The 16,305-nt window shown below is 39.7% G+C and overlaps 2 protein-coding genes across 3 annotated transcripts in view; both read right to left on the bottom strand.

Moving 5' to 3' along the window:
• Positions 1 to 2,049: 2,049 nt before the first annotated feature.
• LOC135543054 (ly6/PLAUR domain-containing protein 1-like) lies at positions 2,050 to 11,198 on the bottom strand. Its single transcript, XM_064970158.1, has 3 exons — positions 11,037 to 11,198; positions 7,882 to 8,016; positions 2,050 to 3,533 (listed from the first exon to the last, which is right to left on the bottom strand). The coding sequence occupies exons 1-3, from the start codon at positions 11,083 to 11,085 to the stop codon at positions 3,298 to 3,300; spliced, it is 420 nt and encodes a 139-aa protein (XP_064826230.1). The 5' UTR covers positions 11,086 to 11,198; the 3' UTR covers positions 2,050 to 3,297.
• Positions 11,199 to 12,028: 830 nt separating this feature from the next.
• The window catches only part of LOC135543501 (nck-associated protein 5-like), a 171,682-nt gene continuing 167,405 nt past the window's right edge, over positions 12,029 to 16,305 (bottom strand). For both annotated transcript variants that reach the window (XM_064970812.1, XM_064970813.1), the window contains one exon: positions 12,029 to 14,597. In XM_064970812.1, the coding sequence (XP_064826884.1) occupies positions 14,274 to 14,597 (324 nt within the window). In that variant the 3' untranslated portion in view covers positions 12,029 to 14,273. The remainder of the gene's footprint in view (positions 14,598 to 16,305) is intronic.

Here is a 16,305-nt window from a genome sequence, read left to right on the forward strand (position 1 = left end):
CTCTGATATACGTGAGTGACAGTCAGTTTTAGGGGTCAATCGAAACATTTCGACCAGTCACTCACTCCAATGGTTCATGTGGATCATTTTATACAATCCAAAATATTGTAGTTGTGTTTGTGCGCTCTCTGGTCCTTTCAAGTGACAATCCATCAGATAGGAAACATCAATAGAAAGAGAGAGAATATGATTTCAGTAAGACATAAAAGTATGAGCAATATTTGTACATGATGCATTGTTGAGTAAATGTATCCATCAACTATGCCTCTCCACTTATAGCTAAGTGATCCATTCCACAACACATCGCACGTGGTGGGCCGTTCCGTGAGTCAATGTGTTGCAAAGGACGTATGCTGCTGAATGAGCATTATACTAACATCGTCAATAGTTCCAGATGAGCAACGACACTAAAAAGCTCCTCTAAGCAGTTTTACCAGGTAGCTACAATAACCAATACTTATATCTGTCCTTCCCGCAATGACAGCCACATATCTCCTTTCTGTACAGAAAATGGTATAATATGCATCCCTGCATTGAAATGTCCTTAATGTGAACTTGTGAATCAGTTATGAATAACGGAACTGCATAAGCTCTACAACTAAAAAGTGGAGATATACTATAAGGACTGTTGAATGACTTCAAATATACTTGAAGAACCACACCCCCAAAAAGTTTTTAAAGTTGAAACTGGATGTTGATACAGACTATTATTATCATCCTGTAAACGACTGCAGCTAATAACAGGTTATTGAATACGCTACCGTTCAAAAGTTTGGGATCACGTAGAAATGTCCTTGTTTTTTGAAAGAAAATCTATTTTTTTAACCATTAATATACATAAAATTGACCAGAAATACAGTGTAGACATTGTTAATGTTGTAAATGACTATTGTAGCTGGAAACAGCAGATTTTTTTATGGAATATCTACATAGGCGTAGAGGCCCATTATCAGCAACCTTCACTCCTGTGTTACAATGGCATGTTGTGTTAGCTAATCAAAGTTTATCATTTTAAAAGGCTAATTGATCATTAGAAAACCCTTTTGCAATTATGTTTGCACAGCTGAAAACTGCTGTGCTGATTAAAGAAGCAATTAAACTGGCCTTCTTTAGACTAGTTGAGTGTCTGGAGCATCAGCATTTGTGGGTTTGATTACAGGCTTAAAATGGCCAGAAACAAATAACTTTATTCTTGAAACTCATCAGTCTATTCTTGTTCTAAGAAATGAAGGCTACTCTGGGATGCTGGCCTCCTAGGCAGAGTTCCTCTGTCCAGTGTCTGTGTTCTTTTGCCCATCTTAATCTTTTCTTTTTACTGGCCATTCTGAGATATGGCTTTTTCTTTGCAACTCTGCCTAGAAGGCCAGCATCCCGGAGTCGCCTCTTCACTGTTGACGTTGAGACTGGTGTTTTGCGGGTACTATTTAATAAAGCTGCCAGTTGAGGACTTGTGTTTTCAAACTAGACACTCTAATGTACTTGTCCTCTTGCTCAGTTTTACACCGGGGCCTCCCACTCCTCTTTCTATTCTGGTTCGAGCCAGTTTGCTCAGTTCTGTGAAGTGAGTATTACACAGCGTTGTACGAGATCTTCAGTTTCTTGGCAATTTCTCGCATGGAATAGCCTTAATTTCTCAGAACAAAAATAGACTGACGAGTTTAAGAAGAAAGTTCTTTGTTTCTGGCCATTTTAAGCCTGTAATCGAACCCACAAATGCTGATGCTCCAGATACTCAACTAGTCTAAAGAAGGCCAGTTTAATTGCTTCTTTAATCAGCACAACAGTTTCCAGCTGTGCTAACATAATTGCAAAAGGGTTTTCTAATGACCAATTAGCCTTTTAAAATGATAAACTCGGATTAGCTAACACAATGTGCCATTGGAACACAGGAGTGATGGTTGCTGATACTGGGCCTCTGCACGCCTATGTAGATATTCCGTAAAAAAATCTGTTATTTCCAGCTACAATAGTCATTTACAACATTAACAGTGTCTACACTGTATTTCGGATCAATTTGATGTTATTTTAATGAACAAAAAATGTGCTTTTCTTTAAAAAACAAGGGCATTTCTAAGTGAACCAAACTTTTGAACAGTAGTGTATGTCAATTTATATCACGTTTAAGAACAAATCCCTTGTGTCTTTCAGCAATATTTGAAGTCCAAGAAAGTAATTGGGTATATACAGATGTAGGATCTTAATTTGATCACCCTGTTTTTGCAGGGAATTTTCTGCACAGCAGGAAAAGCAAACGTGTAGTGTATTCAAGGTTTTTAAAGGCTACTAAAGTTGTATTTTCCACTTTAAAATGTTGGTTTGCCCAAACAAAAAATGTATCAACCCCTACGAAAATGTACATTAATTATAACCCACACAATAATTCACATTTCTGTAGGATTTGTTGCTGTAGTAATATGTTTCTGCTGTGAGGAACTGGTCAAATTAAGATCACACATCTGTACTTACAAATGATATAAGACATGAGATCCTGCAGTTAGTACTTACTGTAACAAGAACTTGTACTAGTAGTAAATGATGCAGACATCTAAGTATATCTCCAAAATCCCTACAACTCACTGCTCAGTGTCCTCAACTGTCAGTACCATCTCTACACTCAGATCCATGATGAGTTAACACAATTCTCACAGCTAAACGGCTGCTGAGTACTCACTGACTACGATCACGTCTGACTCCTAATCATCAGGAGTATTGATCTGAAGCGTTCGATCTTCCTATAAACAGGAGAACACCGACGTTGATGAGGTCAGTGCCCATTGCCCCCAATAGGGAACCTACAGAGTAAGCAAGGGGGGATTGGAGGGCAAGCGAGGGACGAAGAAGAAGAAGAGGCAATGGCAAGCACTCAGTTCTCAAAAACTCAAAACAGCAGGATTATAAAAGGGGATCCTTCCAAAGAGTCTTAAGCTCTTGAGTATCCGATCCAAAGATGACGCTGTAGAGTCCACAGGAGGCTGCTGAGGGGAGGACGGCTCATAATAATGGCCGGAACGGAGCAAATGGAATGCCATCAAACACCTGGAAACCATGTGCTTGATGTCTTTGATACCATTCTACTCATTCTGATCCAGCCATTACCACGAGCTCGTTCTCCCCAATTAAGTTGCCACCAACCTCCTGTGATAGTCTCTTATGTATAGGATTCCTCTCCAAAGACGACACTAGAGTCTGATGTGGCCAATACACTACATACGGTTATGTATTGTTGCCTATATGTACTCTCATAATACTCTAGTGTCATCTTCGGGTAGAGGAGTGGACAAATGGACGCCTCTCGGTCTATGTCAGAGAGAGGGAGACCAGCGTGAGGGAGACCAGAAGAAAAAGAAGGGAGGAAAATGAAGAGTTGGCGGCCGACGGGACCGGGCGGTTCTTCTTCCGGGGCCCATTGCAGAGCGGTGTGTTACAACAGGAGATGCACACAGAGTTGATCCTTCCAGTGCAGAACTGCTGGTAGCCTGATGAGGATATGAGGCACGCCCCGGACGAGGCGCAGGACTTGCGGTAAAATATGCCTGAAGAAGGAGAGAGAGAAGTGGTCAGGAGTAGTGCAAAGCTATACAGGATGTCCAGGTCAAGGTAGATGTGGTACTGACACCGTTGGTGAAACTGAGCCAAGTCTCATAGCAAACTGTGGTAGCACAAGCACTTGGGAAGGGAGGGGTAAAAGTCCGTAAACTGTCTTTTTATTCAGGAATGTGTCTGTTTTACGTTATGCCTGGCAAATATCTGTGGAAATCAGACAAAGCAATATCTAATCCACCTTTTTTCCCACAAATAAACAGGAATAACAATTACACATCAAAAAAATGTGGTGATTTGAACATATTTGCCATAGGATCTTGGCCAAGTGAGAAATTGTTGAGACGTAGACTATATTGTAATTCAGTGCTCTTTGCAATTTAACAGAACTTTATCCTGATCAATACTGGAATGGTTCATATTACTGGGAGGTGATCCTCTAAGTGCCTAGAACCTTTGTCGAGCCGTTATAAGAAATAAAACATTGGGAATGTCACCTCGACAGAATATAATGCTCTCAAACGATGGAACAATTGCAACAAAACAATGCTTTGATTTATATGGCGACGAGAGAATGCACATGAATAAGAGTGTTTTGATTTCATGGAAACGTTGTTGTGCTATTAAGTCTTACCATAGGAGGTGGTAAGAAAGCCTGCCTCTCCCTGCCTGATAAATGAACACCTTGCAGGGACTCAACTCCCATTTCTCCCTACTCCTTCCTAGGAAATAGACACTGCGCTTTTGGACACAAAGAAACCCAAGGTGACCCTGGAGATTCGACTCAAGCTCCACTGAATCTATAAGCATCCGTACATGTTATAAGCATATATGGGCGCTCATAATGTCTTAATGCTATCAGGTCTATCATGTGTTCTCTGCTGAAATGTGTCAGCAGACTGCAAAGAGCTGTTATTATGAGAAGGGGTTCATAAGTGCTTACGACAAGTCTTACATTGCATTGTAACTGTGGCATAATGCGTTACGCCCGTCGACGTTAAGTGAAGTGTTCAGAAAAGTTCAAATGAAAGAGTAAACAGGAAGTAGATGAAAGAGGTAGATGAAAGGGGGGAAGAGAACTGCTAGTCATGTTAAAAGTTAAATCAAAACTTTACTGCTCTAATTTACTCGTCTTTCTCTTGAAATAATAACCGATGAGCTGTCAGACAAAGTGTAAATGTGTAAATGGAACACAATATTCTTGTTTTGTCTCAAAGACGTCAGACAAGCCTTTAAGACAAAAGTAGAGCATTTCGGTCTGCATCAGCCCCTGATTACTGCTATTAAGTTTGACAGAACTAACAAATGCAACCTCAGCTTAATCAACCCTCTGCTTTGTTCCATACTTCATCACTATGCACATTTAGAACTGACAGTCAAACAAACCAAGCCCCCAAACCTTTGTTGGGGAGAGAAATGGGTAGAGACCAAGCTGGCACCGATTCGCATACAAAAGCCAACTTTCCCTGAGGATTACGTTACAGATGTCTTCACATATCATACACACATTATGCAAGTGTTTCTTTCTGCCGATAACGATGTGGTAATTCGCAAATTCATTATTTGTGATAAATTGCGGTTGCTGCATATAAAGATAATTAGTTAGGCTCCTGGTCTCAGGTTGACATTATAGGAAATGATTAAATTAAGGAACTTATTCATTACCAACATTGCTAGAAGGTTTCATGTTAGAATAAAAGTTTGCATGACTTTTCTGTTTATCTGCTTACAGGAGCACATAAGAATCCCTTTGCCAACATCGCATTTGAATCAAATGACTCAGAAGACCTTTCTAAAGAGTGCAGAGGCTGGAAAAGATTTGTGAATATTTTTACATTTTTTATTTCACCTTTATTTAACCAGGTAGGCAAGTTGAGAACAAGTTCTCATTTACAATTGCGACCTGAATATACTGTAAGCATGTGCATTCCACACAAAAGTGCATCCTTATCTCAAGGTTATTCAAACCATTACACAGCATTACACAGTGTACATTTGTTCATGACATTATTGCCGTAGATTATTGCCTTTGAGTGATGAATCTTGTCAACCATCACGTTCAGAGACAGTTTGGGCATTAAACACTCGCTAAAGACTATCTTGCTATGACGGTTTTGGTACACTTTTTTTATGCTCTTGTAATTGGAAGCATACATTTGAACACAAGTGACATGCTGTACATAACATTGGATGTGGTAAGATCAATAGGCATAGTGGTGTTTGAAGGGCGTTCTCTCATTAACCCTCTTGTTGTGTTTGTTTCATGTTAATGAATTCTGTGTTCCCGGGTCCAAAATGACCACCCCCGTTATAGCTGATTATAAATCCATAATAATACATATATTATCACCTAATGTTGTGTTAGATATTTTTATCAACTTATAGTTCTTGTGAACATTACAAGTTTTGAACTTCTATTTGCTATTTATGGCCTGTAGGCCTCATTGACCTGAGCTCATACAACTCGTCTTTGAGATGAAATAAAAAGCATCATGTGTGGATTATTTTGACAAAAACAAATACTCAGATGAAACATATTGTTCTATTCATCACGGACTACTTTGTGTCAAAGTTTAAGAAGGACTCTCTCCTCCTCACCAGTGTTATGATCAAAGATATGATCAAGAGCCTCACATACAATATATCGTTTGGTCATTGTGCTGTCACAGAATGAATTGTGAGAAAGGCCTCAAAAAAGATTTATATACCAGAGCCTGAGAAAAGTTCTATATATTATTGAAACAATGTTGCGATTGTCTGTGAGAATGCTAACAGGTGTGGTTCCCATGGGGGAATATTCTATTGGGGAAAGGTTCCCGTGGGGGTTGCCATGGAAGCCAAGAAGGGGAGTGATGTGTGTGTGTGTGCTCAAACACACATGCATGTGGGGGTCTGGGAGAGGAAGTGTGTCCATCTGATGAATGGGCATGTGCCTGAACTCAATTGTATACATTAATTGTATTCTCACCCATTAATTTCTAATTACTGGTCATTTTTGACCAGGAACACCACAGGTGTACAAAAGTTCAATAAAACCCCCAAAATGTTATGAAATCATCCAAATGTAATTTGTGTGTTCAGATGCCCTGTGTGGACAAAGTCATGGAACCTAATGACAATCCGATTAAATTAACTACATTTTTCAGAGAGAACTTGAAAATCAGTCCAATTTGACCGGAACACGGCAGGAGGGTTAAGCAATAATGCACGAAGGGGTGTGGTGTATGGGCAATATACCACTACTAATGGCTGTTCTTATGCACAACGCAACTCATAGTGCCTGGATACAGCCTTTAATTGTGTTATATTGGCCATATACCACAAACCCCTGAGGTGTCTTGTTGCTATTATAAACTGGTTACCAATGTAATTACAGCAGTACAAATAAATGTCTGATATACCACGGCTGTCAGCCAATCAGCATTCAGGGCTCGAACCACCTAGTTTATAATAAAAAATATTGCATGGATCAACTGAGTACAGCAACCAGCAACCAAGGGGTTAACCACCCTTTGGGATAATCCCATTAAAATAATATGAGCCATAAACCATGAATTAACTATGGTAATAGCCTCTTCATCTATGGAGATTCGTTGATACACTGTAGGTCCCAATTGATGTCGTGGGCATGTAGGCCTAGTTTATGAACTCATCCAGTGTTAATCTGCTAAATTGTAATTATTCACTCCTATGGCCTATTTATTGCCTACCTCCTCATGCCTTTTGCACACAATGTATATAGATTATTTTTTTTCTACTATGTTATTGACTTGTGTATTGTTGACTCCATGTGTAACTCTGTGTTGTTGTCTGTTCACACTGCTATGCTTTATCTTGGCCAGGTCGCAGTTGCAAATGAGAACTTGTTCTCAACTAGCCTACCTGGTTAAATAAAGGTGAAATAAAAAATCAAATAAATAAAATGTGTTGATGTTACAAGGAGACCTTATAGATCAGTTCCACTGAGATAGAGAGGAAGTACATGAAAGGGGAAAATATACCTGATTTAGGTCATATGTTCAAAAGTGTCACAGTCCGGTGTGGCTTGGTTTTGCATGGCAAGGTAGGTGTCAGAGAAGGCAGTATGGCCTGGGGTGGTCTAGCTGCAGAATACATTTATATTGTGTTGGCGTGGGTTCGAATCCGGCCCCACCCTTCTGACACAAAACAGATCCCCCAACCTTCCTGTCTCTCTCTCACAGGTCTCTCTTGTCAGACTGAAGCTCACGCTCTGCTGTGGCGGAGATTCAGCGAGAAGGGACTACTTCTCCCGCTAGCTCTATCCAATGAAGAACAAACGAGGAAAGGAACGGGACTGCTCAGGAGACGCTGTTTTCTTACCATCCTTCTTCACCAGTACCTCCTTCTGACACATGTCCTGCACGTTGACCGTGCAGTTGACAATGAACTCCGGCGTGGAGCATTCATTGTTTTTCACCTCCTCACACTGGTAACATTGGATCTGGAGAGCATAGCCTGTACAAGAGAGAGAGAGAGAGACAGGAAGAACCGCAAGGAGTTAAAAAAAATATTTTTTAAAGTCCACAGTTCACCAGTATCTGGCATATAGTATCTCATTAGTCTATGAATGTTGGTCAAGAGAGACTACAGGCAAATTCTTTCAAGTTTGTTTGGCTGTGCTTGATTGAGCTTTCCCGGCACAGTGGAACCAATGGAGTTGTCAGAAAAGTGCAAGCTGGCACTCCAGGCAGGCTTGATCGAAACGCTGAAACTATTTGAAAGATTAGGCCTAAAATCTCGTTTGAAAGATTTGAAAATGTTATGCTTTGCACCCAGGTCTGCAGTTCAGTCATTAGCATTATCCCTTGTTCATCTGGAGCCTTTCAGCCCCCCATGTTTTCCTCCCAGCTAATCAAGAATAATGTGTTTTCGGGATCTATTGCCATTACCACAGATCAGGAACTGTATCCTCGAGGAGAGACAAATCCATCTTTGAAACGAAAAAGTCTCTTTGCTGGCATTTTGAAAGTCAACTTGGTCCCTATTTGCAAGACGGGATCTCCTTGATGAATCACAAGGGTGAAGATTATCTCAAAGAGCAGTTAATGTGGGAGAGACGACGTTGACGCTATCCTTACACATGCGGACATGTTGCAAATATCAGACAATAGGACTTTGAGTTAATATGATGACATTTCTGTACCCCACCACAGAAAGCACTGATGAGTCACACAAACACATACTTCTCTGATGACATACACGTTTGTCATGACAACAAAGAAACACAGTCAGGATAAAGGGATTTTGACTGAAAATAATGAACAAACATGTTTCATCAATATAAATCCATACTCTCATGTACTTGCCAACTAAACTTAATATAGAGCCGTCAGACATAATTGTGTGTGTAAACTGGGCATACTGTATCTGTGCAGGGAAAAATGCGACTCAACTTTACGCACTAAAATAATAATTGCCATTCTGACTACTACAGGTCAAAACAACCAAGCCAGAGTGTTTCAGACAAAGTGCTTTATCCACACACTCAATGAAGCTGTTGCTCCAGCACTGACTTCAAATGAGATGAATTCATTCTAACTTGACTCATTGGAATTAAATGGAAATTGAGATTAACTAAGAATGACAGATGGTTGGCTATTCATGCAAAGTTGTTTCACAGGGAAGAAAAATCGAGAGAATTGAATCGAGGATACCGGATGGATAGCACAATCTGATTCAGGGTTTAGCAGAAACATGCATGACTGTGCAATGATAAACAATAATTCTAAATGTTCTCAAGCGCCACAGTTTCAGGTAATTTGTTCTCCGTGACAGTTAGTACTGTGTTCTAATTATTGAAATGGCGACAGTCATTCTTCTCCCAGTCTGACAGCGCCATCAAGTACAAATTCAATTGTAAAGGATCCAAAACAAAAATCAGAGCGTAATTACTTTAAAACCAGATAAATGCTTCAAAACTCCATCCATCAACCGAGCAATAGAGTCTCATAAAGTGCCTAAACACATCCTAGACTGTTGTGTATTTGTCCTCTATAAACCACTGGCTATTCATACTCTATATAATTAACATTTAGGCAAGCATAAAGTTATGTACATATTGTCTATACTTTTCATATTGTTCTTCAATACAGTTTTCACTGAGGTAAAAACATCCTCAAGTTATTTCGAAGTATTTTCTGCTAACAGCGAAGATTATGTTTAAGGAGAGTATGTTAACCAAATGCAGCACATCCAACTCGGAACAGGAGAGAACATTTGTATGTTATTTACACCAGAGGCATTTTTGGTGAGATCAAGATCCTACAGGGCACTGTTCATATGCCATGTGCAATGTGTTGAACTGGAAATATGGACTGGAAAAGCTCTGAGCGGCTGATTGTGACATCATTCTGATGATACGATCATTGGATGTATGTTGGAATGACAGTGCGGACTTTATTCCCAAATCATTGCTATAAAGTGACCCATGTGGATTGAGAAATCAGTTTATTTGCCGTCATCTATCTTAAATGGTGTATTTTTCTTCCACAGTCATCTGAAGAGAGACAGCTTTGTTATTCTCTGTATATTTAGTGATACTAATATTAATCACAGGTGTTCATGGAGTGGTAGGTCAGCTCCTTTAACATCCATTAAAAAAAATGGTGCTTGAGTTTATTACATTCACCTGAGCTGACAACTGTTGATCAATCAAGTTTCTTATCATTTGAGCTTGATGGAATTCCTACACCTGTAAAAAAATAAAATATAAAAAAATGTTGAATTGCATCTGTGTAATTAGAGAGCTATTAATTAGCTATTGATAATGAGCGGCCTAAACATGTCCCTCTGCTTTATAAAATGTATGAATACATTCTTCACCTGTAATGGTGTCTAGTCATGTTTAGTAGCAATTCATCGGAACATTCAATAGCCTCATTAGCATGCCACGCAGGGCAATTGAAACATCAGAAAGACGCTCCAAAAAATGGAATAATGGTCAATGTTTCAGCATGTCACACTCTATTATGTAACATTTACTTTTTAAACAATATCATTACATTTAAGCAAAGATATGTAAAATAGTAGCTTAAGTAACATTTTGAAAATGTGCCTTTGCACAAGTCATATGGCGCAATAGTTTTACAAACGCAATTATGACCTAAGGTGACATATTTTCTCTCGCTGGAGCGCAAGTGTCATTAAAAATGTTAAATCCAAGAATCTGTCATAATTTCTTATTCCAAGAAAGTTATAAATGCATTTAACGAGATGATTTGATCTGCAATGGTGACCTCCTGCGCGCCTCCCTGTTGGCATTACCAGACCTCTACTGGACTTCTGAAAACGACTTATTAATTGTTTTCATCCGACAAAAAAAGCTCCCCAAAATCATTTAAACATAATCCAAACTTGAATTAGATTGGAATACCTGAAAACGTTGACACATCACTTGAGAAAATGCTCTCAGCATCAGAATACAACGCAGCAAGCCAACACATGTAAGATTACGCAGTCTCCAAAGTTCAGCATACCTGTTTTGAGGAAAATTCCAAGCAAAGTTGCGTAGATGAGAAGCAACATCCTCTCCCAAATGACACTACAGAGGAACACATCAGACCAGGTGAACTTAAAACGAAAACAAAACCCTTAGATGGATCCGTGGCATCAATGTGTGAGAGCACATTCTGCTGCGAGGAATGTGATGCGCAGCGCTGAACGAGGGCGAGCTCTGGGGTTCGAGAGACTAGGCTGCGGAATTCCAGTGAAATTGGATGAGGATAAATCGTAAAACGTACCACGTGATGAAAGATCGTGGTATGGAAGCAATTCTTCAATCACTCATATCCTACACACGCAGATCAGTGACTGTTTAATTGCGTCCAAATATGAAATGGTCACATTTGGATATGCTTTTGGGCATGGAGTGCACCGTTGATAGCCATGCACATTTAACCAGATTTAGAAAGGCTACTATTCATGAAATACGTTTTTTGAGATCATTTTATGGATCTTCTTTCTGTGTCTGTTATGGATCTTGTATGTTTCAGTTAGAGAGAGAGAGAGAGATGGGAGAGAGAGCGAGAGAGAATGTTTGGATGTCACTCTTGGGTGGCTGAATTAATTACTTTTATTTATAGTCACATAATTACCCATCAAGAGACTCCAATTGTTATAAATGCCCCTACTTTATAAGCACTGTTAAAGAGAGTGAAGCTCAGTTAAACACAGGCTATACGTTTAACACGTTTTGTAGTTGAAGACTATGACATGAGCTTTACCGCAAGCATTTGAAGGCAGGACTTGGCTCAAACCTTCCCTTGCCATTATTAACAATTCCCTGCTGTAGTCTACTTACATATATTTCAGTTACACATTCATGAGCGCAATGGCAAAGATCCGCGAAGATCTCACTGTTTCTTATGACTATAGTACCTTACATTTGACTACAGTATATGATACTGAACGCACACACACATACATACACAAACGTCAACCTCCAACAGTTACGAAAGCTGCACCAAAGTAAAATAGGAAATCATTTATTTTTATTTATCTGGGAAATTATTACATAAAATATAGCATTAAAAGTCTAATGTAACAGCCAAAATTGCACACGTAATTACCAAACTAACACTGCTGGTAACAGGTTCTCTTACAAAGGAACAATCAAGCAGAGAAGATGTGAAGTAGGACAAGTAAACACTACTATACAGTTCCATGTACAAAAAGTGGGATATAAATACTCGTCAGCTAGAAAAATACACATTATGGTCTTAGCAAGACTCTCCTTACATATTATTAACAATTTCATGGAAAATTGTTCAAACAATGAAACGTACAGTCTGTTTTTGATTAGCACCAGAATCAAATTAAGCACGTTTGGCATGATGATTTATTCCTACTACGTGTCAAATGTGTTATAGGATAAAGTGATAAAAGGTTGCAGTAGTAGCTTTTATTCGACAAAATAAAACATTTTGTATCGACAAACACTACAGGAAGTCACAAAACGAGGAAATGATCAAGAAAAGTTGAACTGTTCTCAATCAATAGACATATAGTTTGAATGATTGGCAAACATTACACAATTATTAAATGTTTTAAATTGCATATACCAGTCAGCAATGCTCGATTCTGATATTAATTTAATTGCAGTTAACACACAAACAAAATATACAAAAAATGAGTGTTTCATATGATGCTACAAGAGACACCGTTTCAACAGTTATGTTATCTTGCAGTTCATGAAGGTTTTACTTTTCAAAAAATGTCTGTTTTCCGTTTAAAAAAATGAAAAATGTACTTTCCATGAGTTGTAACCTTATATTCAAGGTAACTAGGTATACGCGTTGCATTTTCCCTGAGCTACTAGCATAGACCTTGCTCCGCAAATGTGTTATTGAAGCCAACAGAAGTTTCTGATTCATAAGTACCATTCTGACACTAGTTCAGTTCTATGTTTACATGAAATACTGAGTGACCCAAGTACAATGGTGATTGCACGGTGATTGCTTAAAGGGATAATTCAGGATTTTTCTCTACTTCCCCAGAGTCAAATTAATTAGTGGATACCATTTTTATGTCTCTATGGGCAGTTTGAAGGACATTGCTAAATAGTGTTAGCATAATGACTGGAAGTCCATGGTAACTGCTAGCATGCTAGTAGATATACTTCCAGTCATTGCGCCAACACTAGTTAGCATTAGCTCACACAACTAACTCTAACTTCCTTCATACTGGATGCAGAGACATGATAATGGCATCCATGAGTTCATCTGACTAGGGAAGAAGATAAAGGGCTTCATTGCCAAATATCCCTTTTAAGCCACTACATAGCAGTTGAAGATCAGCTTGACAGTTTTGACTTGCTGGTAGAAATGATTGATCATGTATTGATCATGTATTTCTCATCTGTACCACAACTCAAAGTCAATATTGACTCCAGTACATTCAATATGCAGGATACTATTCTTTAAGATTCCACAGTACTGGTGGTTCAATTAAATGTGCAAATGCGTGTATTTAGGTCACTTAATATAAAGTATAAATCCCGCCACTTCAAAAATAATGTGTCTAATGTGTGTCACATTTTAGTTCGCCATGCAACTTTCAAAATACCACAGCAGTCTAGTAATCATACACGTTTGACACAATGGCTTTAGGAGCTATGATTGTATGGTATGGGTTGCAGTGTATTGCATGATGGTAGTTGTGGTGTCTAAGCCTGCCATTGTGGCATACAACACTGTGGCAGTAAAACATTTGAGAAATATTTTGAGAAATAATGATCCGTGAGAAAACCATCTATCCACATCCAACAACTGTAATAGTTTTTTGCACATATTATCATTCTTAAGGTATTGCTTCACACTACTAGGCATCATCAGTTGCTCCTGATGAGATTGCTGATTGGTTTGATTTGGATTTGGTGGTATTTACTCTAGTTCATGTCTTCAAGTTGAATTCCTTAACTTTGTACAGTATTTTTACAGTGCAATGATAAAAAAAAAACATTCCCCCTTCGGGGAAAAATATATAATGCAAGACAATTTCTAATATTGCTTTCCACACCTTGAACGGTGGTACTGTTGTAGCCTATAGTTTAATTGTCCATCTCAGAGGTCATGCGTACCGTACAGTCTGGGTTCACGTCCTTATCTTATGACATCACCGATGACATCCCTTCCTTCCTTATGACCTAAGTGCTTCGGTTGGTGGGAGTAGCAGAGGACTCCAACAGAATCGGCCCCGGCCTCCACTTTCTTACTCTACACATCGTTGGAGCCTTGACTGGTGCATGAGGAGAAGCTGTCGTAAAGCGAATCGCTGAGAGAACCCACACGCTCCGCCCCGGGCTTGTTGGAGTAGTAGCTGGACGACGAGGGCTCGTTGTCAACCCTGCTGCAGCAGTCCTCTTCTCTCTCCCCTGCGGAACAGGAGCAGTCACCGCTACTGGGCCTTAGCTCTGTCTCCGGGTACAGCCCCAGCCCACTGCTGTTTAGCTTGTTCAGGGACTCCAAGGACACGTCTCTGGTGCCGACCTGGACCCCCCCTCCGCAGCCGCCTGTTGTCATGTCCACTTGATTCCCTTTCTACAGCAACAACAAGACAAACAAGAGAGGAGAAAATGAGACGAGAGGTGTTTTTGTCATCTGGCCACACTGAGTCCACACTGCAGCGCATTATTATCATCATACTTTAAAGGGCCAATCTGGTATTCAAACAACAAAGCTGTCCCAGATTACTTATATGAAATGATTTGGAGAAAGAAGCAATCTGTCACTCTGTCTCTTGACAAAGAATATCCAGAAACAACAAAAACAAGGCTGTCATACTGAATTTTCACAGAGTGTACAAAACATTAGGAACACCTTGCTAATGTTGAGTTGCACCCCCTTTGCCCTCAGAACAGCCTCAATTCGTCGGGGCATGGACTCTACAGAGTGTCGAAAGTGTTCCACAGGGATGCTGACCCATGTTGACTCGCGAGGTCAGTCTATGTCATGGAACTGTTTTGTACACTCAGTGTACATCTACTTTAGCGTAATGCAACACTACAAAGCAATTTGACTACTGCCATTCCTGAGTATCGCATTGATTTATTGAGAGCTTTGTTCATTCTCCTCACATGCTTAAGGCCCAATGAGTCTGTCTGGGGGAATCTGCCGTGAGATATCAACCTCTCTACAGGGAGGGAGGGAGGGAGGGAGGGAGGAGGGAGGGAGAGAGAGATTCTCCTTCGTAGCTGTTTTAACACAGCGTATTATATTTTTGTCAGGAGCCCATGTTGTTAAAAAAAGAAATGAGTGAAACGGCGGCCAGCTTCTTCTCGCTATAAATTAACACAAATGGCTTAACCTCAAATATACTGGAGAGAAAACAGCTACTGTATATCATTTTGCATATTGACAGGTGTTTTGGTATGCACGGAGATTCTAACTTAAAGGTATAATGTGGTATCTGGGTATCTGTTCATTGGAGATTTCAATCCATTAATTCTTGAAGATTATACCACAACAAGAGTGGGGCTGCCATTTGTCTAGAGAAATAAATCCCAGATTGCAGCATTAATGTTGCAGTTTCAGGATGAATCCCTAGATCCCTCTAGGTCCTGTTGTTTATGTACTTTTGAGAAATATTTTTGGCATGTACACTTTTATCGTGTGTGGTGGCTGAACTCATTGCCTTCTTTCATGGAAAACGCCTCCAAGCCATTCCACCACCCTTGAGTAAATTGGCAACACAACAATAGGAGAAGTCTCCATTGAGATACATATATATATATATATAAATAAAAGCTCTGCATCTCCAATCTAGCATAATCACAGAAATCATGCATAATGCATTTTTCCACATACAGTCATAAATCTAACCACCGTGAATACAAAACACATTTTCAGTAGATAAAAAAGAGATGTTGTGTAATTCAACCTTGGTCAATAACTATTAGAATATCTTAACAGAAATATGTATGCAGAAATGCACTAAGGAATCTTGAAATCATTTGAGGAATCGGTATAAGGAGCCTGTGCTCTCTGGCTACATTGTATTGGTGGTCAAGGTAAACACAATTCTCTGGATAACTGGATTTTCCTCCAGCCAATCTACCGAAAGGGACAAGCCATCCACACACTTCCTGGGTGGAGAGTACACAGAGGTATTACCAGGGGTATAGACCGCCCTCGGGGTAGCACTAACTCCTCATCATCAAGTGTTCACTGCCAGGTGCCTCTTAGAAATGGCTTTCTTCCCAGGAACTTTAGCCCAGAACCACTCTGCTAACAATCTGGCGGTTTACAG

Source organism: Oncorhynchus masou, chromosome 7 (genome assembly GCF_036934945.1).
Source record: "Oncorhynchus masou masou isolate Uvic2021 chromosome 7, UVic_Omas_1.1, whole genome shotgun sequence".
NCBI classification, from domain to species: Eukaryota; Metazoa; Chordata; class Actinopteri; order Salmoniformes; family Salmonidae; genus Oncorhynchus; species Oncorhynchus masou.